The 24,873-nt window shown below is 35.7% G+C and overlaps 1 protein-coding gene across 1 annotated transcript in view; it reads right to left on the bottom strand.

The window, feature by feature from the left end:
* Positions 1-13,578: 13,578 nt before the first annotated feature.
* LOC145662311 (catalase-like) overlaps positions 13,579-24,873 on the bottom strand; it is an 89,501-nt gene continuing 78,206 nt past the window's right edge. The window contains exons 5-10 of the mRNA XM_081727757.1: positions 24,378-24,557; positions 21,535-21,726; positions 21,271-21,423; positions 19,196-19,428; positions 17,547-17,679; positions 13,579-14,377 (exon numbers count right to left, since the gene is read on the bottom strand). Of these exons, the coding sequence (XP_081583883.1) occupies positions 14,285-14,377; positions 17,547-17,679; positions 19,196-19,428; positions 21,271-21,423; positions 21,535-21,726; positions 24,378-24,557 (984 nt within the window). The 3' untranslated portion in view covers positions 13,579-14,284. The remainder of the gene's footprint in view (positions 14,378-17,546; positions 17,680-19,195; positions 19,429-21,270; positions 21,424-21,534; positions 21,727-24,377; positions 24,558-24,873) is intronic.

The following is a 24,873-nucleotide window of genomic DNA, read 5'->3' as shown; positions in this document are numbered from 1 at the left end:
ACCCAAAGAAAGTGCATGAAGTGAGAAAAGTTAGCACAGTGCTTTCTTTACCGGTAAAATGCGTTTTTGTATACTTTCGCCATCATATAAGAACGAAAATTTATTTTTATGCATTACCTTTTCGCTAAACAAAAATATAACAATACTTTCTTCTAGGATTGATAAAGCTACAATTCCATGCCTTTTTCTCAGATTTTACTGTATTTTTTGTTCTCAGTGCATCTATAAGAACAATATGTTTTGGATTAATGTTATTTTGACTATATAGAAACAGAGAAATAAATTGAATATTTCAACAATTAAAATTTTAGAGTAACAATGAAAGCATTGTTGCAACTTTTGACTGCGTTTTCTTTCTCATTCTTTTAAAAATATACAACTTGTTTTACATAGTGAAATTACTATGTATTATTTTTCTATAAACAACTAAAATATGTAGGATAGCATTTTTTTTAAATATTTAATAAAACTACTTTGCAGAAAATGTGAAAGAACAATGCGGTCTGAAAGACCGTTCCATAGTAGTTATGTGATTATTTTCGTCCATAGTACTTAAGGGTTAAGGACATGTAAGGAAAACAGGCGTATTCCAGACATAAGCTGATAGTAGCTATTCCGCTAAATAATATTTGAATGCAGTTCCACGACGAAGCAAGAATGGTGTAGCTCAGTATTAAATGAATTAGACCAAACTAGCAGCGTTCACCCCGCTTCGCTGCGGTCACCCCGGAACGCAATAAACTTTGTTACTTAGATAATTTTTACTTTTTCGCTTTCAAGTGATATGATAAAAACCATAGAAGATTGCAGTAAATGTTAACATTATATCGCCTGTCATTTATGTTAACCCGCCCCGCTTCGCTGCGGTCACCCCCGAACGCAATAAACTTTGTTACTTAGATAATTTTTACTTTTTCGCTTTCAAGTGATATGATAAAAACCATTATAACGCCTGTCATTTATGTTAACCCGCCGAGTGACACGGTCATGCGGGTTGCATATACATACGTTTATTTTTATACCTATGATGAACTAACAAAGGATTTGTACGTAATGGACACCTGAATGGTCAATTATCTCAAGACACTGGTAATTGAAAATTAAAGTGATATGATAAAAACCATCTAGGGTCCAAATCCTAATAACCCCCCAAAAATAAAAGAAATTGGTTCAGCCGTATTAGCGTGATGAGCGGACAAAGGATTTGTACGTTCTCTTTTATATATATAGATTTATTACTCAAATGAAAAGTCATACCCTAAGGCGCGCTATACATTACGAGATCAATCCTAGGAAATATCTTAGGATTTATCTTCGGAAAAATGTTATGACATATCTTGTAGGAAATCTTACCCTTGTGTGCCATACACGTGAAGATTTTTCCTGTCTGACCGAATGACGTATATCAACATTGTGAAATAGTTCTATTTAATAAAAGTATAAAGTTGAAGAATTACTATGCTAACCACACTGCACATCCCACTGATATTAATATCAGGCGCTATATTGTTAAATTGGACACCTCTAAAAAAAAAAAAAAAAAAAAAAAAAAGCATAAGTCAGAAGGGTGCTGGTATACTTTTGGCGCACCACATTTTAGAAGATTTACAAGTAAAATTTAATACTTTGCATGAAAAGACATATTTATAAGGAACAAATTTTTTGGAAGCAACATAATTAAATACAAAGTAATACACCTGTATTTTATGTTTACAACTGTAGGGTTACTAGTGTAAAATCATTATAAATGTTTTAACGACGGTTAAAATAGGTGAGACAATGTTTAGCAGAAAGGGTCCAGCTATTTTTTCTAAGAAATGCTACAATTTCGGTAGTTTATATTCACATACGGTTATGTTAGATTATATTAGTACATGGGTCCAACACAATTTTCAAAAAGTGATAGAATTTCGCTTACTTCTATTAATATTAGGTTAGTTTAAGCTAGTTAACTTCATTAGGTTAGATTTAGTTAGGTTGTGTTAGGTCTAAGTACTTGCATCTTCCATTTCTCCTGTAAATTTTGTATGTTCTGCTTACTTCTGGACCCCTTCTGCGAAACTTTTACGTAAGTGAGTGCATATGAAAGTTGACCGGTGTTACTATTTTCCACCACCGGTGTATTTCTGCATAGTTTACAGAAGCTATAATTTATGTTTACGAGTGGAGCGCTACTACCATGATGCCATGACAAGTGCTATTCAAACTCGTATCATTGCCAAAACGCACTCGTTTTCACTACATCAACTGACGCGCCTGCTTCCTTCGCTCGCACCCCCTCACTAACGCTCGGGACTCCGCTTAGCCCTGCTCTGACTCGGTTAAATAGCATTCGTACTTTCTAGAAACAACCTAGCACAACTTGGTTTGTGTTTTTTGCACTATAGTTTTTATACTATATATATATCTTTATCAACAATTGCTTTTGTTGGTCCCCTTCAGGGATTTTATCTATGCTATGTAAGATATTTTCATGTCGGTCAACGCAAATCATTTAGGAAATAGTGACAAATTATAATTTTTCAACAATTATTTCGAGTGGTACATCTAAAGTAAACCTGCACGTTCAGAAGATACCTCATCATTTGTGTTTTCATTTGTTTTGTTTTCACTTTCTCTCACCTGATGTCGCTTAAATCGAAATCTTACGAATTTTCTTTCCGAAATAGAGCGTGCTCTAAACAAGAGAAATCTCATAGGATCGTTCAGAACACAGGAAATGACATGGGATCTGTTGCCATACACGTTGAGATTTTGACTCTAGGATAAATCGTAAGAGATTTCCTAGGATCTATCTTATAGTGTATAGCCGGCCTAACAGTATCGTTAATTTTGCATGAAAATCTTGGAAAACTGCATGAATATTCAGTTCACTTGAATTTGAATTTATTTTATGGTTTAGAGGCATCTAAGGTTTCGGCCGGGATAGGGTGAGGAGAGGATGAGGAAGGTAGACGGCCAGGGCTTATTTTGTAAGTACCATCCCAGCATTTGCCTGGCGTGACTGAGGAAAAACCCTGGAAAATCTCAGTCAGGATGGTCGGCCGCTGGGATTGAGTCCAGGACCTTCCGAATGCTAAGCCAACGTTCTACCATTTCTTTTAAAGTTCGTCTCAACCGAGACATTCAGCTTGAAGGCTCCTCCACCAATTTGGCGTAACCTAATCATGACAAGGACACGAATACAAATATCAAGGACAATTAGGGCCGTATGCATAGTTGTTCTGCGGGTTACTTAGGGGCTACGTACGGGACACGTGATAATTTGCGTTGCAGAGTTCTCCCTTAGGGTCAAACAAGCCCGCAACCTTCCCGTAAGTCAAGGGGATGGCTAGGGGTGCTTCAACGCACCCTTTGCTAGCCCGTAGCAGTTTCTGTTGTTGTATAAAATGCATATGCTCCGTGCTGACAAAATATTTGAGTATGTTAATGAGTTTACCGAATTCGTTGAGCTGATTAAGCGATAATAAATGACATATTGATGGCATCCAATTTAAAAATATATACCAATTCCTGAAAGAAGATTGCAGGATATTTTGCTTCCGCTCCTACAAATATTGAATACAAGGTCAAAGAATGGACTAACATCTTCTACCTGAAATAAAATAAGCGAGAGATACTTGTTGTTACAGTATTGGTACTGAAGTAGATTTTAGATTAGATTGTAGAATAGCTTCAGAATTGATTCTAGGGGTCCAGTGGTGATTTCAAGGATCGGCCGGAGGGGGGGGGATTTCTCCCCGAGAACCATGACGTTCCCTCAGGACCACATAGCCTATCGTGCTCAATGTGAATTCTCAGTATTTTCGTTACTAATACATTTCATCCGCAGTATATTGAAATCGAAAAAAAAAAAAAAAAAAAAAACTGGAATCATCACTGATGGGAAAAATTGACTCAATAGTTACACATATTTCATCGTGAAAATGTTATTCTAATGTGTTTTACATCCTTCTCCCTGTTGGTGTTTTCTTACATTTCTCGGTTAGCATAGGTAAAGTTGAGGAGCGCTAACATCCCTTTTTTTTTTTTTTTTCACTAATGATCTAACGTCTTCTGCATTCTTGGTTTCTTACCTGACCACCAGCTGCGTACACATTTATAATATGCTTGCAAACTTATATATTATAAATAAATAAGTGCGAAAAACCATGCTCAACACAGGATAAGTTTGCATTTATTCCGATTCCAAGCTGGGCACAATTTGAGGGATCACGCATGATTTTGTCCGCGGAAGCAGGCACATTAGCGTTGGTGATATGCGTATAAGGAAAGACAAGTGGACATCATCGAACTCCTGTTTATCGACGCGCTGTAATTGCTCAAAGTATGCATCGGTTCACGTGATTATGGAAACAGTGTTAAGAAGTATGGCTCATAATTATGCAATTATAATGGAAAACTAGGTTCTAGTGACCACCTACTACAGATAGATGCATATTTTTTATACTAATTTGATCATTATTCGAGTAAACAGTTCTATCAAATTTTACACATTTCTTACATTTTCAGGTTAGGTTAGAGCTTTGTATTTCTTTTAGCAAAGTATGTCTATATGAAGAGCTCCATTACTACTTGCAGATTAACTTCAGGAGGGTTCAGTATAAATACACTGTGGGCGTATAACAAAAACTACAGTACATAAGATACGAATCAATTTGTGCTATGTGGCTAAAAGCACGAATGCTACCTAACTGAATTATGGTAGGAGCGCATCAGGCGGCTCCGAGTGATAGTGAGCGGGTGCGTCCATAGGGAGCAGGCGCATCAGCGATGGGGATATACGTATATACGAGGATAGTGGAAGAGCACACTTACACATACAATACTTTCATTATCACTTAAATCATTTCAATATGCTGCCATTGATGGTAATTACTTATATTTACTCTTTCATTCCTTCACGAAAAATGTAGGGCTTCACATCGTATTTTACCTATAAATTTTCTATTTCGTAAAAGTGTCTGCTCGAGTGAACCCCTAATTCGTTTACACACCATCGCAAACTCGCCCGTTCCCTACGGACGGACCTCGACTGTAGCCCTCCAGCTTCACCTTGGCATTAAATCGTAGTAGATGCAAAAATTGCTTGTAATAAGCAGCTTGCAAAGTTTGGTGCGTGGTTTTGAGACGTCTGGCTTTTACTATATGTATGTATGTCTTACACAATTGTACGCAATTAGATGATAACACTCTAGGAATAAATAGATAAGAAGTTTTACGCTATTTGCATGGAATATTCTCCCAAAAATACTGTATTTATAGACGTAACTTTTATGCCCTCCTAAGGTTAACTTTTATTGGCAAATTGTTTAGAAAATACATTCACAAAAATACTATGGGCTGATTTTGTCCAAAAAAAAAATACAGTGTAACTTATATGTAATTTATTTCTAGTGGGATCTCTATTGTAAAGCCACAGCCTCACACGTTTTCTAGCTACATATCCATATTTCTTTTTGCGAGTTAACAGACTTTACCTGAAAATGAAAAAAGAAATGTATTGCTAATCTACACCGATATTTTTTCGCTTTTCTATATCACTTTATAACTATTTTCAAGTTAACAGACTTTATCTGAAAATTAAAAAAAAAAAGAACTGTATTCCTAATCTACACCGTTATTTTTCCGCCTTGGCAAGAACAAAGTTCAGAACATTTATTTCATTTTTTTGATATAGCATACGTTGTATCCATGCAGTTGCTGCTTCGATGTTAATTCTTTATCATAATAGAATTGAGTTTCGGAGTTCTACCTTCAACTTTTTTTGACAAAATTTTAGCCTCGCTCGAGGTGTACTAGACCAATCAGCTCTCAGTGTTAACCGTACCTGAGGGATCACTTTGGAAGCTTTATGCATTGCACAGTCAAGGGGAAGGTTGAGGAAGACCACAGGTACGGTTCGTCTAGGGGACCCCTACGTGGTCGACTATGCATATGGCCCTTAAAGACTTCCTTGCTCTTCAGAGGGATTCGAACCCCCCAGCGGATTGCCGTCTCATGATCCGAAGCCTAACGCCCGAGACTACTACCATTGAACCACTTCGTTTGGTGAATATTCAGTTACTAACAACAAGCTTCAGCAGATGCTAATACACGTGTAAATTGATCACTTAATTAATGCTTGAATCAAGGAATTCTGCGAGAAAATACAAACGCTAAGCATGGTTGGACGCTTAAAAAAAAAAAAAAAAAAAAAGTCAATCCTCGACCAGTACAGAAGTATTATGGAAAATAGTGGTCGAACACTAGTAAATGTTTTTGTAGACCATTATAACTTCAGAATTGGTAATTAGAAACGCATTTCATGCAGATGAATTGAAAGTTAGTCGTTATCGACGTTTCTACTTTTCAATTCTCGACCACCCTGTGGTAGATCACTAATTAACAAAGAATATTTCATAAGTCGTTGTCCGACCACTACATTTTATCGATTTATTCTCCAAATCTTAGTTATCACTAAAATTTTATTACTGAAGTGTGCTCTACAGTTCCATGCAACAGAATAGTATGTGGATTTCTTACCTGCAGCGATAAAACTACGGAGAAACACGAAAAGCAGAGCGTTGTCGTTCCCATTTGCAACAGATTAAAGCTCTCGAAAACTCACTGCTTCTTCCGTAAGCATACATTTAATTCGCTATTACCGAATGCACATGCAGTATATTTTCACAATATCTTTGGGATTGGTTCAGAATAAGTTGCAATTCAATTATAACGGAAAATCATGCTTTTTTTTTTTTATCGGAATATAAGCCTAATATACGGTTTTGAAGTGAAAAGTGGTCGACAACTAGGGGGTGGTCGAAGACTGGCACATCCACCCTATTTTAAACTTAAACAATAAACTATGTAGTCAAAATTTTGCTTTATATAGACTACAAGGCACCGTCTCTCGACATACTTTGCTTTTATTATACTATGGTAAAATATATTCAATTCTCAGTTTTGGAGTTATTTTTGGGGAGCATCGCACCTTGTCTTATCCACCTTCCGCATACAGAAAAAAAGCCATTAACTAAAATATCATCTTATAGAGAAATATTCGAACTCCATAGAATTCTAATGCTTCCATCTCTGTACATATAAGAAAGCATTATCTTTACTATTGTGCTGCCAAAATGTCTTGAGCCGTGGCAAAAATGTGAACTAAAGCTCACACCCTCGCGTTGAGCCAATAAGGGTTCAGCTGTTGCTAATGGGGCGTTTACACTTAGTCGATTTGCGTTCGATTCAGTTGAATTGACGTCACTTTCAACTTAATCGACCGTGTAAACGGGACTTCAACTTAATCGCTTGTTGATCGAAGGCGACTAATCGACTGGCAACTGAATTGAAAAACGTTCTATTTTCTGTGGTTGAAATAATTGAACACATCCATCGATCTTAATTCGGCCTAGTTGCTTCGATTTAGTGGCAAATGCAGCCAGTCGATTTAGTCGTGCGACTAAATCGACCAAGTGTAAACGCCCCATAAGTGAGAGAAAGCGAGTGGAATTCCTTCAGACGATAGCAGCGCTTGCAACGGAAGACTAGGGATCAAGTCAATGCGGTATAATAATAAGACTAATTGGCATTCCTTTACAGTTACATCTTCTACATACTCACATAATACAAGGCAAGCTATGAATGTTTATGTCTCGCAACAAATTCATAGCTCAACTAGAAATAGTGTGTACTCTAAGTGTACAAGATTGTATAATCACTTACAACAGCATTTTAAAAACATTAAGAACACAGTGTTTAAGAATGAAGTGTTAAAATTTCTTGTAGATAAAGCCTATTATAGCGTTTCTGAATATCTAGAGTATAATTCTTAAACTATGTATATATTTAGGTGTATTCTTTGCTACTATTATTTTGTTATTGATTGCAATCTAATTTTTCTTTTAGTGTTTTATTTTAATTTTTTACTTTTATTATTATCTTTGTCTGTAATTTGACGTATTATTTTCTGATGTGTCCTATGTGCTTAGTCTTCTGCAAAATCTATGTACAGAAAGGATGAAACTAAACTAAATTAACTTCCTCCATGTCTTGTCGTGTTGCAGCAGTTCTGGCCGTCCGTGAAGACTCTACACTACTAGCTTCCGGAGGTTCTAGAACCCTGCTACTCATGTCACATCACCGACCTGTAACTGTAATAATTTTCTTTTCTTATTATTATCTTTCTGTTTGCCAAGTTTTGCATTTCTACCTCATCTCCTTCTGGGTGTTGCAATTTTAATGGCGAGCTGTGTGTATACTCTAAAAATTCTTGAAACGAATTTTAAAAACTGACAATCATTTTTTTTAAATACATTTTCTATAGCTCACGAAAACACACTGAAATTTTATTTACTAAGAAACAATTCGAGGATCAGTTATACGAGTAAAAGTACGATGCCTTGTTCCCACCCAATTGTATTAGTTCTCCGCTTCTCGAAGTAGACAAATTTGTTTTGACTGCAATAATTTATGGTACCATTTAGATGCCTGGTCATTTGTTCAGCAACCATGAGTTCAGATGTTTAGAAGGAAAAAGAGAGAAGGGAATGGATGATAAAATAGTCAAACGTGAAACGCGAAGAAAAAAATCACATTGTCTATACTGGATAAAGAAATGTTTGTTTTAAAATTGTTTTTCGAAAGAAAAATAATCTTCTACTTTCTTTATTTACATTTCTTGTATCATATCAAAGCTAAGAAAGACCAGTAATGTTAGTAAGTTATTTTGTTTACTATTCTGTGAGAGGCTACTTCTTCAATTTCATATAAAAGGGAAGTGAACAATAGCTTGAATCAAAATCTACTAGCAGTTGTGCGAGACAATATATTCTAAGATTTTCACAATCGTTTTATATGAAATCAATTAAAAGTTTGTATCATGACAGCCAGTTGATATAGAAACATGCGGTTTGCATGTACGTGTTTATAATTTATTTTCTCTACTTGCTAAAGACAGCGAGTCCTCTTACTTGTACCTTAAGCTCGGAAGAGCCGAAGTAAATAAACCCATAAACTAGAATGGACAATAAAGTAGATGGGACTAGCGCGGGGCCCGATTGGGAGCAATCTGTTCAATCGACTTAAGGCCAGCCCTGCTTGTAACAGTTTCTGTTCTCGAAATAAATCAGATAATGACCAATGATCATAGTGTTTGACATCAGAATACTTTGTGTATTGTATCATTCGTCTCGCTTGCGTTATTACTGTTGTCGAAGGATCCAAAATTTGAATGTTTGTGATATTGTAGTGTTCCTAGTTTGTAACACTGAACAACAAATATGGTTCACCTGTTTATCTGTAACATGTGAATTTAAAATATGTAATAACCTCAGGTAGTGCCATTTGAAGAAAAAAAAAAAAAAAAAAAAAAAAAACTTTATATTGGATTGGTAAGACAGTTATCTGGTGGTTTTGCAGAATGTTCGAGAATGTTCCCCTTCTTATACAGTATTTGCATCCTTCAGCCTTATCTTGTTTCTTTGCAATTTTTGGTTTGTTTTTGGTCTAACAGCGTGTGTGTGTGTTCTTTAATCACAACTAAGAAGTATTATCTATCTATTTATCTATCTATCTGCTATATTTCGGTAGCTGCGTTCCCCTGATATAAGGATGATTTCGATCTTCTGTTCACGTGTCAGACCCATTTTAGATCACCTGGAACTAAGAGAGAACTGGGTCAGTATCTAGGTAATTTCCCACCTTTGAACATTAATAACTTCTAAACTGTACAAGATAGAAAAAAATACAGCACTAAATTCCTGAGCTCAAGCTAGTGTTATTTGATGTCATACACCCCCTTCCCATTTAAAAAAATTGACTTGAATCCAAAATGGCGGATTTCAAGATGGCGGTCATGAATGGCATACACTCCAAAAGTTGCGGCCCCTCATCAAACCTCTGTTCCCATAATCACTTTTTACTTTTCCGGTCAATTTTCAAACTTATGCAGGTATCCAAGGACTTTTGACTCACCCTGTACTATCTGCAGGCCTCATTTCGTAACAACTGAAGCAAAATCAGCGGATTCAACTCAATACAAATAACGCAATAAGTAATTATAACCACAATAACAACAATCGCAAAGTAAGGCACAAATTTTGCATTGCGTTGATGCAAAGCGCTACGAAATGATGGCCCAAAATTCTCAGATAGTCCCAAAATGGCTGCTATGTCATTGTTCTTAACTTCGATTTTCTCACTTTGCCTACGGAAACCGATCCACAGAGAAGAAACCTGCTTGGGTGCGAGCTCGGTAAAGCATGCTAGCATACTGTTACGGAGGAACTACGTGGGCGTGCAAGTAGCTATACGTTTCTCTCTGCTGGCAGAAGACAGTGATAACCCAGGGATTGCGAAATCATCAGTGTTTACGAAAGCGAAAGGGATTGCATTCTAAGCGTTAACGGCTACCTTAGTACGTATTCACGTTTGCGAAAATAGTACCATGGAAAGAATATAATAAACTGTAAACGTATTATTTGTTTATACGTGTTCTATTAACTTTCTTTATTAAGAGTTTGCCTTACTAAAAATAATACAAAATTTCCCATTTTTCTTTTGCTTATTTTATTCATAAGTGAAAGGAGATAATAAAATTCAACTAACCACAATCATAGACAATGTGGGCCTTATGCAGAGTCGTTTTGACGTGTGATTAGTGACTACTAAAGAGTTCGACTAACATATGTTTCCTGTAGTAGTCAGCCCTTTAGTATGACACTAATATGTCAAAACGACTCTGCATAAGGCGGTGTTATTCTACAACAGAAAATATGAACCTAAAGAATTTTCAGTGTTGCCATCCATAGAAATTAGTGTTGCCAGAATGACAATTCCCCCTAAAATCTAAGTTAAAACAGCGACTAGGGGAACGAACTTAACTGCACTTGATTACATATTACGTTATTTTGGTTTGCTGGGAACTACTTTTTAAATAACATTATTATTTAATTTTAATAACTATGTTAAATCTAATTTTGTTTATTACAAACTAAATACAACTCTTATTTAAAAAGTAGTTCACAGGAAACCAAAACAACATTATACATAATCAAATGCAGTGGAGTTCGCTCCCCTAGTCGCTGCCTTAACTTAGATTTTAGAGAAATTGTCATTCTGGCAACACTATAATTTCTATGGATGGCAACACTGAAAATTCTTCAGGTTCATATTTTCTGTTGTAGCATAACATTGTCTATGATTGTGGTTAGTTGAATTTTATTATATCCTTTCCCTTATGAATAAATAAGCAAAAGAAAAATGGGAAATTTTGTATTATTTTTAGTAAGGCAGACTCTTAATGCTGCAGGGCTACCGCAGGCAGCCTCGGTTGTCCTTAAAATAAGCCACTGCAGTATTCTTAATCACTTAATAACGCTGATACACGAATGCACACAATACATAATATAAAACAACAATTACGTACGCGCATTCGTACAGTAAATAAATTGTAGTATTAGAGTATGTAAGAGCAAATAAGTATGCTTTGACATTTTTAAGAATTAAACACTTTTCGAAAATCCGTGGGGAAGCCTTGCGCCTCGCTGCGGACGGACATGATAAATTAAACTAGAAGTCTATACGAATATAAAATATCGCATCCACAGTATCCCAATGAAGTTTTAGGTGTTGATTTGGTTTTCGACGACTTGGCTGTCGTTGATTTGGTTGTCGATGATGATTTGGCTGTCGATGATGATTTGGTTATCGATGTTTAATTGTCGACGATTTAGTTGTTGTCTATGTTTTGGTTGTCGATGATTTGGTTATCGATTATTTGTCTGTCGATGAATTGGTAGTCGATATTTGGTTTGTTGATGAATTACTTGTCGCGAATTTGCTTGTCGATGACTGCCTATTATTTAGCTCTTGATATTTTAGTTGTAGATTTCCACGTCGAGGTTTAATAGGTGTTGATGTTATGAATCATCGATTAAATATACTGTCGATGTTATGTACTGGCGATGAAATGTTCTGTCGATGTTTTAGCATTCGATCGAGGAGTTTACATGAAATCCTTCCGTTTGAACATTTTATATAGAACTAGCATCAATTACCCGCTTTGCTGGGTTAAATTAAGAAAAAATAATATGTTTCGTTACTATAGATAGAAGATTTCAAAAGAGTGCACGAGGTATTCGAAACTTCAATGGAAAAAGAGTTATTATTCAGTCAGTAAGTATACAATCAATTACACATATAATTGATATCTGTTTATCTTTCAAATTGGATGTGGATTCATCAAAATATAAGCTGAAATCTTTTTTGCACGAGAAGAGATTTAAGCCAAATATTTGAAAGATATAATTGAATCTTTTCTTCCCTTATTTGAATTGCAATGAAATTAAACAGTTCGCCTAACTGCAACATACCACTTTCTAAAATTCATTTGAAACTGTTCAAATGCTTTCCCGTGATATTGAAGTGGAAACAACGTTGATATATATTTTGAGAAATTTCCTCTCCCTTAGAAGCAGAATTTTCTAAATTGGCACGTCCATTTATTTAAGGACTTCATATTTAAAGTTTGAAATCTTTCGAGATGCAAGCTCGTGTATAGCTACTGTAGACCAGTTCGATGTATACGCAGTCTCTCACGAGCTTTTCAGCGAAGTGGTCATCCCTTGTTGCCAAAGAACCGTTGGATGCATCTTATAAAAGTAATGAGGTAAAAATACAAGTGATATTAAGTCCAGTGTGCTATTTATTGGACGACGAGTAATACCTAACAATCCGATTTGTTAAGCAATTCGGAAACATCAAAGATGAATTTTTCGAAAGGGACGTTCCTAGAGAATTCTACCACTTGTTTGCGAATTATCACACTGTGGTATCACAAAACTCAAAAGACGGGCTCCTGGTTCCTGAGACAGGATTTTCATAAATTAAATTCGAAAAAAGTATGCGGTGCCTGGGTATTAGTCCATCCGGAAATAACCTTGATGAAGAGTATTATTCCAATAAATCCAACAGTTCACAATAGGAAGGAAAACTATTTCAGGTACAGCTTTTCATGTTGTAAGGGAACATTGAGATATTGGGCTCTAATTTTCAGTGTGCTACCAATTGGACAGGTTAAAATTCAATCCTCTAGAAAGTCACCTCCAGAGTGACATAACATCTAGTGGCATCAGTTAACTTTTGTTCCTTTCATACACACTTTTCATACCTTCGAAGTTCCAATTATGCTTTGTTGAAAGTATATTGATCTTAAAAGCACTGCTCATTAAAACGATGCTATGTTAAATACATATTTAAATTATTGAACTCTCCACACAGATGCAGACTCCAACCTATTACTTTACCTTTCAACCGTATTCACATATCTCCATATACAGTACATACTTTTAATTGGAGCAAGACCTACAGGAAAAAGGAAACTTGACACAGTCGTTGCTTTAACTGAATGTTCATGAGAATTTCAACTACAAACTATATACTGAAAATTCTAGTGTGCACATTAACCTAGAGAAAGCACGAGTGACCTTTCATCAAACACTACTGAAATGCAATCGTTTCAATATTCTCTCGTATAATACAAAAAAACAAACAAACAAACAAACAAACAATAGAATGGCAGAATTACAAAAATTCTTATATCATAGTAAGTAACATTTTATTTGTAAACAAATTTTACAAACCCATCTTAACCTATATATAGGCATGACTGCTTCAAATACCATTACATGTCAAAATCAGTCACTGGTATTATACAGATAAAAACAGCATATAAACTTCCATTATAATCAGAAGTTTTACACAACTCAATAGTAAAGCTATTACAAGTTAAACATAGCATTTGCGTTTACAAAAATTTCAAATTACCAACAAGAAATCAACACGAAACTACAGAAAGAGGCTTCTAAAATAATCCAAATAATAAACTTGTTCTACAAAGAGCTTTACGTCAATGCTATTCTATCTTCAATATTCTGTTCTGTGTTACGCTTTAGTAAACAGAGTAATGATCTAAGTACATGCCTTTCCTCTTTCGAGTTTTCTTGTTGATTCTGTACATAATTATATTTCATAAAAATATGTATAAGTAACAATCTCAGCAAAAAGTTTCGAAAATAAATGTCTACACAGGTTTCATTTGGGTATATTCTGTAAATTCTAAGGCTTTGTGTATATAAATTTAGACTTTCCATTCAAGTGTATAAAAATAAAAATAAAAAATCTCCAATCACCAACATATGCACCATTCTAATCTATATATAGGGGGGGAAAAAGGCTCAAAAGATATAAAATGGCCCCATTGAATAATGTTCAGTAGGTAATTTTTTTTTGCAATTGTTTACAAATTTGATCGCGATGACTTCTTCAATCCTTCACGCACTCTACGACCGAAGTCTGAATCCACTTGGCTGAAATTCTTCACTGCACGCTCCTACAAATAAACAAGTTAATGAGGTTAAATATTCAATACAAATAAAATTATATTAAATTAAATTATTCAAGTTATAGCTTAGTAACATTGCTGTGAATACGATACGTAAGTAGACGGTAGATGGGCCACGACCCACACTTAAGATTTTTGTAATTTAAGAATTATTTCATGGAACTGCTTATATTTATACAATAAAAAGTTTAAATTATATCCAATATGACGTATGTGCAACTACACAGACTGGATAGAAGTGGAGGCGTGACTCATGTCACAGGTATTCGGTACGAAAGATCAGAAGAGCAAATATGAGAAAAGAAAGATTGTCTTAGTGAAGTACAGGTGGAGATTTCAACAGCCCTAAATGATCGAAATTTAAGAAGCATGTAGTGTGAGTACATAAGACTTCTCAGGTACTGTCGAACATTTGATGATGAAGTGTTGCCGTATCGAACAGTGACGCGATGGGTGAAAGTATTTCAGGAAGGCAGGGATGACTACATAATTCAGCTCCTTATCCTGCTAAAAGTAGAATCTCCATATGCTACAAAACTGCTCAACATCCTACAGAACATTCTGAAGTTTAGATAAATTGAAGCGCGGTGGACATCTTAAACTATAGAAATCCGAAAACTGCAACGCTGTGGCAGATAAAGTCAGATCGTCAATGGACGAACCTCGTTTGAAGCGGCAATCCAATGAGTGGAAGCATCTTGAGTCTTCTCATCCAAGGACGCAGGCGGTGTTCATTGTATCGTAACATGAAACTCTGTACCATTCTGTGCGCACGGCCAAATGGTCAATGCAGTCACCTTCGCTCCAGTCAAGGAAAAGTGGCGGCAGTGGTAACGATGCCCATGATCCTGTATAATGAAGTCAGGTATCACCTAACGATGTACAAGATCTCCCACGTGTAAATGATAATGGGAGGTATTCTAACATCAGCTTCTTCCCTGGTTGCGGTTAGAATCTCTTCCAGATACAAGTATTTCGAGGGAGCGTTACGACACAAGAGTAGTCACGATTGGTGCCATAACACTGTCCCTACGAAATGTTGGCCGCTAGTGAAAATTCACTAAGCAGGAGATATCAGCATCTAGAAATGTCAGATGACTGTATTGCGGAACACTTCGATGCTAAGGTCACTCTTCTTCAGCCAGTAAAATGTAAGGATACTGTGGGCTCACTCCATGCTTCTAGACAGTTACTAATGGACAGTAGCAGTCAGTAGTTGTAATAAAGTAGTGACTGCTTTCGATTTCGTAGTTATTCTCAAAGACTAAATGGAGTAAATAATACGTGAACTTTAATGTACAAGATTCTCTACTTCAATTGTTTCCAGAAAATATTTTTGTTAACCCACTTCAAAGACTCCAGTACATTGTTTTACTTGTGAATTTTGCCCAAGCAGGGTCTAGTCCACTTTATCCAAATGTAGCTGGTAAGGCAGGAGTAAGGTAACCAGTTCTTTACCTTAAGGATCACAAAGTTATATTAAAAACTAAATTAAGAGTGACTGCAGTGAGTGGATAGGTTGGGAATTGGGGTTAGGCATAAATACAAAAGTACATAGTTATGGTTTCAGTAGTCTTTTATACATCAATATTTCTCAGAAGACAGTCATCACTTCTGAGTGTCAAGCAGGCCATCTTTCACAAAGATATAATACATTAGCTTAATGTTTCGAAACTCCGACAACGTTCGGGAGGCGATTTCTGACATCAAGACTAAGTACAGATCAGCCTGGGTGCACAAATGCTTCCTTTCCGAGTTGTAGACTGCCGGCAACACTTTATAGAGTTAGTCTGAGAGTACTTCAAATTATATGGAAGTAACCCAACTGCCTCTATTAAATTGTTGCGTGAGCACCTTAGGATTCTAAATATTGTATTTTTGGATAGCGCACATTATTATTTTTTTTTTTTTCGGCACCCTATAACTTCGAAACGAAGCATTTGTGCACCAAGTTGGTCCATAACGTTTTTTGCTACTTGATAAGTTCTACATGAAAGACTTGTAATGTGAATTTTCGTTGATCTCAAAAAGATGTAAAAACTAAACAAAAATATTGTAGCATTTTTGTAACGGCAGTTGCTCGACTTTATTAACTGGTTCGCGTTTTTAACGCTAGAGTGAGCCGTTACTTGGGCTTACCTAGTGACTGATTGGTATGTCATCTGGTGGCTGCCCTGTAAACTTCGGGTAGCGGGCGTAATCATGCCAGTTCTAGTTATAGGTAAGTTAGGGATTGACAGCTTTTCTTTCCCTTTTGATATTTTATAATGGGTTAAAAGTGGATCTGAAAAGGTAAGGGGACGCTAGGTACTGGCATGAAGTCACGCCGTCAACCCTGCCTACCTTTGCCCATTGTTTGTTTTGTTTTTTTTTTTTTTTTCGAACTGGGAAGACGTCACATTTTCTGGAGGAGGGAGGAAGGCGTCCCCCTTCACTTTTACCTCTGGTTAAATTATAACAAAAGTAAATTGGACTTGGAACCCAAGGTTAAAGATATTCACCTTTAAAGGAGGCTAACATTTTGGACAACGGTAACTAAGCTGTATCCTGTTATTTTTCTCTTAAATTGTGATAATTCTTTCTTGGCGTTGTGATGTAAATTTGTGCATGTGAAACTTATTGGCTTTCTACGACTAAATTTGACAAGTTCAGTTCAGACAATATCACTATTCACTCGTAGTCTTCAAGTACAAAATTGTTTGCACCTGAATATCACGCAATTTTGGTAGTTATTTGCTATACAAAGTTGTTTCATGTTTTTCGATTTTATATAAGTTATTCTATTGTTAAATTATGCATTAATATTCTATGAAGAAAAGTTTAAAAGGTTTAGTTATTCCTATATATATGGAGTTGTCATTAATCAAACCGTGGTTTATCAATGCATGCTCTTGAATTTTACGCTGCAAACTCAAGAGGTGGAACGAAGAATACTGACTGCAGCAACAGGTGGGGGAATTAGTTAGGCTTTGAAGCGAACATAATCTAAGCTGCTGAGTTAATTCGTTATCTTCAGGACCCTTGAACTGAAAACACGATCAGAAGCTCTACTTTTACTACTATAATTTTGTGGTAGACACTTCTCTCATATAGTAACTAAATGAGGAAAAAAAAAAGTGAACAAGTATATTGTAGCAAATCTTTAGGAGAAACTTACCTGAATGAAATCTGCTGCATTCTGTAAATGATCCACAATGTTTTCTACTAATCTTTCTCGTTCTTCCTCTGACAATGTCTTCCTCCAAAAAGCTGTCACTTGACTGAAATTATCTTCATCAGATGAATTGTATCTGAAACACAAAAGTAATTACTTTCAATATCTTAAAGATTAAACCTGACATCCAGTAACAGTACTGTTATACGAATAAATTTGAGCTAACATGTTCGCAAGCCAATATCAGTTTACATTTACTAAATACGTAGTACAGCCTTCCGTGGCACTAATAATATCTTCAAATGAACAAGTAAACATCTACTTATTGAAGCTATAGGGGACATATTCATAAGAAACTTGGCCTACAAATTACTTTTCTTTCATTAACTAATCCATAAAATTAATTAACTAATCCAGTTTTGTACATAAATCTAGTAGATAGGTAAAATTACTGCCAGTGAATAGGTGTAAGGATAAACCGCAACAAAGATTACGGTACTTTGTGTACAACTGTATTTTTTTAGCTAAAGAAAAAAAAAAAAGTAACGCAGCACCAACCGACAGTAGTGTCGAGTGCTATGAGACATTGAAACACTGTCTACCCTTTCAAATTGAAAGAACAAAGCTTTAGAATTTCTTTATTAATAAGAACTAATATACATTTCGTGTTGAAGAAAAATATAAAAATACTAGGGCCAGCGATAACTTTGTTAATAAGAATAGTAGTAGAGTAATTTCTAAATTTTATTTTTCAAAACGGGGGGAAGAAAAGCTCTCAGGCTGCACAGAGATAAGAAATATGTCTCAACGCGGCTGAAACAAATCTGCGGTGCTCCCACTTGAAAGTGACGCGCCCATGTGGCTGTTGGCTTCTCACTCGATGAAACAACCTGGCAAAGAGACATCGGGGAAAATGTCTCAGTACCGGTGATACCATACGTAGAGCAATGATACCATTTTAAATCCAGTATAGTTTTTACTCTTCCTTTTAGACATTCAATCATATTTCAAGGAAAATTATTAAGAAATAGACTAAAACAAAAACCTAAATCAATAACTACTTTAAGGAAGTTTTTTGGATACATCAATTCATATAAATCTTTCACGATCTAGGTTCAGCTTCTGTTTAATCGCAATGCCAGAGTGCATCAACACTGGGAAAGGTAAAAGCGAAGGGCGGGTTTTTATAGTCTGCTATTTTGTTGTTGCTTTAAAAGTAGTCAGGAAAATTTGCATTTGAGTGTGTGTTATGTGCAAATATTTTCTGCACCAGCTGTTACTAAATGACATGCCTAAGCTCTCATATAAAAATTAGTATTAATTTCAAAGATAGTCAATTTATGAGTTTACTTTTTGAATCAAGAATCATGTAAAGCTAATAGGAAGATTATATATAAAAGTGAATTATTAATTAAATTTAATGTATTTAGTTTATATAGCGAGATTAGAATCAATTTATATCGATATACTGTTTAATTTAATCCTTAAAGAATGTGTATCAATTAGTTTAGTCCGCAGCAACCAACCCACCCTACAAAAGCATCCATTTATCAAGTGCACAACGTGTATAATCTCAAATTTCCTTATTTTTTCGAGCTTACATTGTGGAACTAACTTTCAATAACAATATTTATGTCAATGAAAAGACTTACCTCTGAACATCACCAGTGGTACTGAAGGAAGGAAACTTGGCGTGGGGAGATTCTTCAGGGCCGCTGAAGCTGTTGGGGAAGTAATTGGGTGCACCATCTTGGTTTTGGATTGCCTGAGGACCATCTCTCTGGTAGTTAGCCACACGGGTGTTGAAGGGGCAGTTCACAGCCAGTTGCTGGAAGTTAGCTCCCAGGCGGTGTCTGTGTGTGTCATTGTACGCGAAGAGACGGCCCTGTTCAGAAAAATTAAGCTTAGCATATTTGCATCACTATGTACTATGAAGATTTTGTACTGCTTCAAGAATTACTAGCAACAACTTACATCATTGGTTTCCAATCTTTATTGACTGATGACACTGTAAAACGCCCACGATTTCGCGACACTTATTTGATTTTTGTTAATAATTATAGAAACTTGAACTATTTTAATTTATATTAAGTCGTGACTACCGCTGGAAACCTTGACAGTTACCGTCTCAATCTATTTTAAATAATATTTAAATTCAATATTTTTAAATTCAAATATTTCGCGACACACCGGTTGAGAACCATTTATATGTTAAGGCAGATCTACAAATTTTGTATTGACAAGAAATTGAACTGAAATTCAACCTCAAACACCGAGCTTTACTAGCCTCCAGATGTGGCATTCTTGAGCCATCTACTAATACTTTTCAGCTCTCCTTGTAGTCCTTGTAGTCATTATCCTTTAATTAGAAGACAATACCACAGAGTGTTTAACAAGCGCTATTTACTAGAAGATGACCGCAATATTTTCCTTCCAGCGAGTTTTTTTTAAAACAAGTATGACCAAAGAGAGAGAGACGAAAAGAGAGAGAAAGGGAAAGAGAAAGAGAGAGAAAGGGAAAGGGAGAGAGAGAAAGGGAAAGGGAGAGAGAGAAAGGGAAAGGGAAAGAGAGAGAAAGGGAAAGAGAGAGAGAGAGACGAAAAGAGAGAGAGACGAAAAGAGAGAGAGACGAAAAGAGAGAGAGACGAAAAGAGAGAGAGACGAAAAGAGAGAGAGACGAAAAGAGAGAGAGACGAAAAGAGAGAGAGACGAAAAGAGAGAGAGACGAAAAGAGAGAGAGACGAAAAGAGAGAGAGACGAAAAGAGAGAGAGACGAAAAGAGAGAGAGACGAAAAGAGAAAGAGACGAAAAGAGAGAGAGACGAAAAGAGAAAGAGACGAAAAGAGAAAGAGACGAAAAGAGAAAGAGACGAAAAGAGAAAGAGACGAAAAGAGAGAGAGACGAAAAGAGAAAGAGAGAGACGAAAAGAGAAAGAGAGAGACGAAAAGAGAAAGAGAGAGACGAAAAGAGAAAGAGAGAGACGAAAAGAGAAAGAGAGAGACGAAAAGAGAAAGAGAGAGACGAAAAGAGAAAGAGAGAGACGAAAAGAGAAAGAGAGAGACGAAAAGAGAAAGAGAGAGACGAAAAGAGAAAGAGAGAGACGAAAAGAGAAAGAGAGAGACGAAAAGAGAAAGAGAGATATAAAAAGGCAAAGATTGGGAAAAGAGGGAAATTCAATAGCAGCTTTGTATATGGAGCGTAATCACACGACGCAACTAATTAGCAATTTTATTTGTTTTAGATTTTTTTTAGCTTAATTTTGAAACTAAAGTACGCTCAGAAATTGTCCGATTTAAGAAATATCGAGAGAGAAGTGAGATTTTGAACTATTTTCAACAAAAATCAACAGTGCAAAATTTGTATGAATAGGGCTGTTAACTTTAGGAACTAAAGTCCTCAAATTTGAGAATACTAATTCAAGAAAAAATTTAATTTCAAGAAACGGACAAGGATTAAAATTCTGACTTCAAAGCTTTAGTACAGTTATGAAAATAGAGCTTTCAAGGTAATGCACCTGAACATTTGACAATGTAATCATTATCAGCGATCAGTATCTTCCTTGAAACAATTCAAAACTTGAGCGGTTTAACTTTTACAGTAGGTTAAAAAATACTATAGTCAATTCATCTATTGCTCATTTGACGTAGTATTTTGTCTTAAGAAAATTTTAGTTTAGTTAATATCAAGACAAAAAGACAAGACTAAGAAATAAATAGAAGGAACTTACGTGAAGCATCTTATCAGGACTTGGTTCGATTCCTGGGATCATGTGTGATGGACTGAAAGCGATTTGTTCTACATCGAGGAAATAATTTTTGGGATTTCTATCAAGCACCAGTCTTCCAACAGGGATGAGAGGGAATTCACCGTGTGGCCACACCTAACGAAAGAAAGAAAACTGTTTAGTACCTTTTTTAAATTTATAACTGATATGTAAAAAGAAAAAAAAAATCTTCAAAATTGGTTTTAAAAAAGCATGAGTACTACATACCTTTGTCAAATCGAAGGGATTGTAACGGAATTTCTCTGCTTGTTCGAAGGTCATCACTTGGATATACAACGTCCAGGAAGGGAAATTGCCCTTTGCAATAGCGTTGTATAAATCTCTGATTCCGTAATCAGGATCGGAAGAAGCCAACTCATTAGCTTTCTTTACTGGGATGTTATCGATTCCTTGATTAGTCTAGAAAAGAAAAAAGTATTTCCTATAAATATTCAAGACAAAATCACCAGTATAATATATATATTTAGTCTTATTTACTTATTTACGAATATAATTCCAGATACAGATGAAACTCAGTTTATACTGGAATATCAAAAATCCAAGAGATAATAAGCAACATCTAAATAACACGGAAGGCTGACAATAGTTGACTAGACTTTATCCATTAAAATTACGTAGTGCACAGTTATATGCGGCTTCAGAATTAAATCTACGGATGTGACATTTCATTGTATAACTTAGGAAGCCTTTACAACAGAGGACGTTAAACTATTCACAGCCTAGGTCGTACTATATGAAAAAGATGTGTGTTAAGTGTTTGCATGAATGGAATTCGGAAATACAACTCAGTAAAGTTTCGGATCTGAGTTGGCCATGTGTGAGTGTACAGATATTTGAGATCACTGACTATGACGAGTAACTGAATATTTAGTATTCTAACAGTGTCATCACCCGTGTGCGAGGTACTCCTCAAACGTACTATTGCCAGGGAGTAGTTTAGAACTAAGTTTAGCCAAGAGAAATTTGTAGGAACTGTCATTGCCCAGATACGTGAACAATATTCCATTTTAGGAGAAATTATTGCCTTGCAGAATGTTGCTAAGAGGTTCCGTATTTCTATTAATCTGTACAAAAGTCCTAAGACACATCGATTGCTTAGTGATACTGTTTATAGCCATGTTCTGTAAAAGTTAGGTTTTGTTTACTTATGCCAGCTGTAATCACACTAACGCATTGTCATTTCAGATACAATTTACGCGTTTCAGAGTCTTCCAACTCCAGGAAAGGAAATTTAATTCAAATTAAGTATACGAACTATCTGGTATATTTCAACTACAATAAATATGATACGATTATCGTAACCTTGCAGTGTCAATGTGTTAATTCAAACGAAATAGAGATCCTAGATAGCTAAAAACTGAAAATTAATGGAATAGAACTCTTATTGATTTGTCCAGAACGTACATCAACTAAAATCATGTTAAATTGACCAACAAACTTTCCTACCTATACCTATGTACACATGTCCAAAATGGTTGTCGCATATCTATAACTGTCTTGAATATAATTTGATACTGATTTTGCAGGGTATTTTTAATACTGATACTGTGTGTATAATCGAGAAATGTATATTTGTCGTAAATTTCATAGAAAAGAATTATAAATACGAAAATTAGAATGAGTAAAAATATTGCTAAATAGACTAGGAAGTTCTATTTTTGTTTTATTTTTATTTACTGCCCTTTTGACATGAAATTTGTCACATACATGTCTTTGCCGATTATACATACTAACATTGTAAGGAATACCGGGCGAATTCGTTATCAAATTATATTCCTACAACAACATATTTATAGACATGCGACAATAATTTTGGACATGAGTACATATACAAGAAAAAGCTCCAAACATAATATACAGAGACTAATCAGTTTTCATCCGAACATTGTAGACTGCGAAACCTATCAAACCGGGTTTCGCAGAGCAAAACTAACGCACACGTTTATTAGTCTCTCAGCTGTTGTATAGCAGAAGAAATGTCAAGTGGGCAAAATACTGCCTAAATTCTTTTAGGAAGGTACGTCATGCTCTTTCCCACACAAACTTTAGCATTTCCCACATAGTACAGCCATATCAGAACAATCGTTTTGAGGTAGGACAGTCCATTCCTAGTGTTATAATTGAACGTAATTACATCAGTCTCCTACACAACCCACATCAATGAAATCTCATCCAAAGGATGACTCAGTGAAACTCATAAGACTTCTAAAGATCCAGAATATGGCGGCCAGTGAGTTACGGCCAAGCGATTACATGTAGCCGTCGGTAAGACTAGCTGCATGCGTTAATATCACGGCATATCGCAGAGCGAAAGACTAACAGCAGATGGCTGTACGAGTGCCCTAGCTGATAACTGCTCCAAATCTGTTGTGACAACTGATGAACCATGGGTCTACTCAAGTGATTAGAAAAGTTCTGGCTATCATCAGACATGGTGATGTAGAAGTTCGATGTAATTGCACGCAGCAATACAAAGCTTGAAAGGTTGTACAGTTTTTAGTAGTTTTGCTACAGAGGAAAGGTTCATAAGGTCTTTATTACCTATGTTCAGTTTAAACAGACGAAATAATATTGTAGGGCAAAGCTTCAAGTCTCACTACCTAAACATTGCTAGCCTTCTACCGACCCATGGCAACAAATACAAGTGCTATCTGCGCTATTCCATTCGAGAGAGATTCCCGCTAATAGTCTAGATGTTACTCCCATGAATTACTGTACCTATGAACTTAAACGGTGCCCTTTGCACGGTAAATAGCCTATGGAAAACCTACAAGTAGGAGTGGGACAATATACACGTAGCTGCAACCAAGTCTGCTGCGGTGGGAACTGCGATGTGTTCAATGGTCCATAGCGGTAATCAAATCTAGCATGATCGATTGTGAAATATCTTACGTTAGCAAGAATTTATTGGGATGGAAACTGACCAGCCTCTTTAAACTCCTGTAGACACTACCAAGTTCATACATATTAAGTGCTAGTAAACAAGACAAAGGTTAATAATATAAAACATTCAATAAAAAAGTAAGAGTGAATTTTTATTTTTCCTTTACCTTGTAATGGAATTTGCAGTATACAGCTTCGTTGTTGGCATTAACTAACTTGAACGTATGAGAGCCATAGCCATTCATATGCCTATAGCCGTTAGGAATACCTCGGTCGGAGAACAAAAAGCACACCTGATGAGTGGTCTCTGGCCTTAAGGTAATGAAGTCCCAAAACATGTCAGGATCCTGTAAAACAATTTAGCATTTCTAAACCTTAGGATAATAAATTATATTTAATGTTGTAGAATTTAATTGACTACTTATCAATATTATGAAAGTTCAAAAACTAACGTACCTAGTTTTTAGTTTGATTTAATATTTTCTATCCGCTGAAAATTCAAAGGAAATACCCTAAGTACAACTGAAATTTATATCCCTTGTACTCAATGAGCGTTACGAGTTTGTGCTAAGTAAATTTATGACGTGGAGAATGGCATGTTAGAATTTAGGTTCTGTCTATAGCCGTATAATCACCCTTACAAGTAATTCTAGTTTTCGGTTT

The sequence above is a fragment of the Thermobia domestica genome, chromosome 10, assembly GCF_964235325.1.
Source record: "Thermobia domestica chromosome 10, izTheDome1.hap1.1, whole genome shotgun sequence".
NCBI classification, from domain to species: Eukaryota; Metazoa; Arthropoda; class Insecta; order Zygentoma; family Lepismatidae; genus Thermobia; species Thermobia domestica.
The sequence above is the reverse complement of the archived record's forward strand: the minus strand, read 5'-3'. Positions and strand labels throughout refer to the sequence as shown.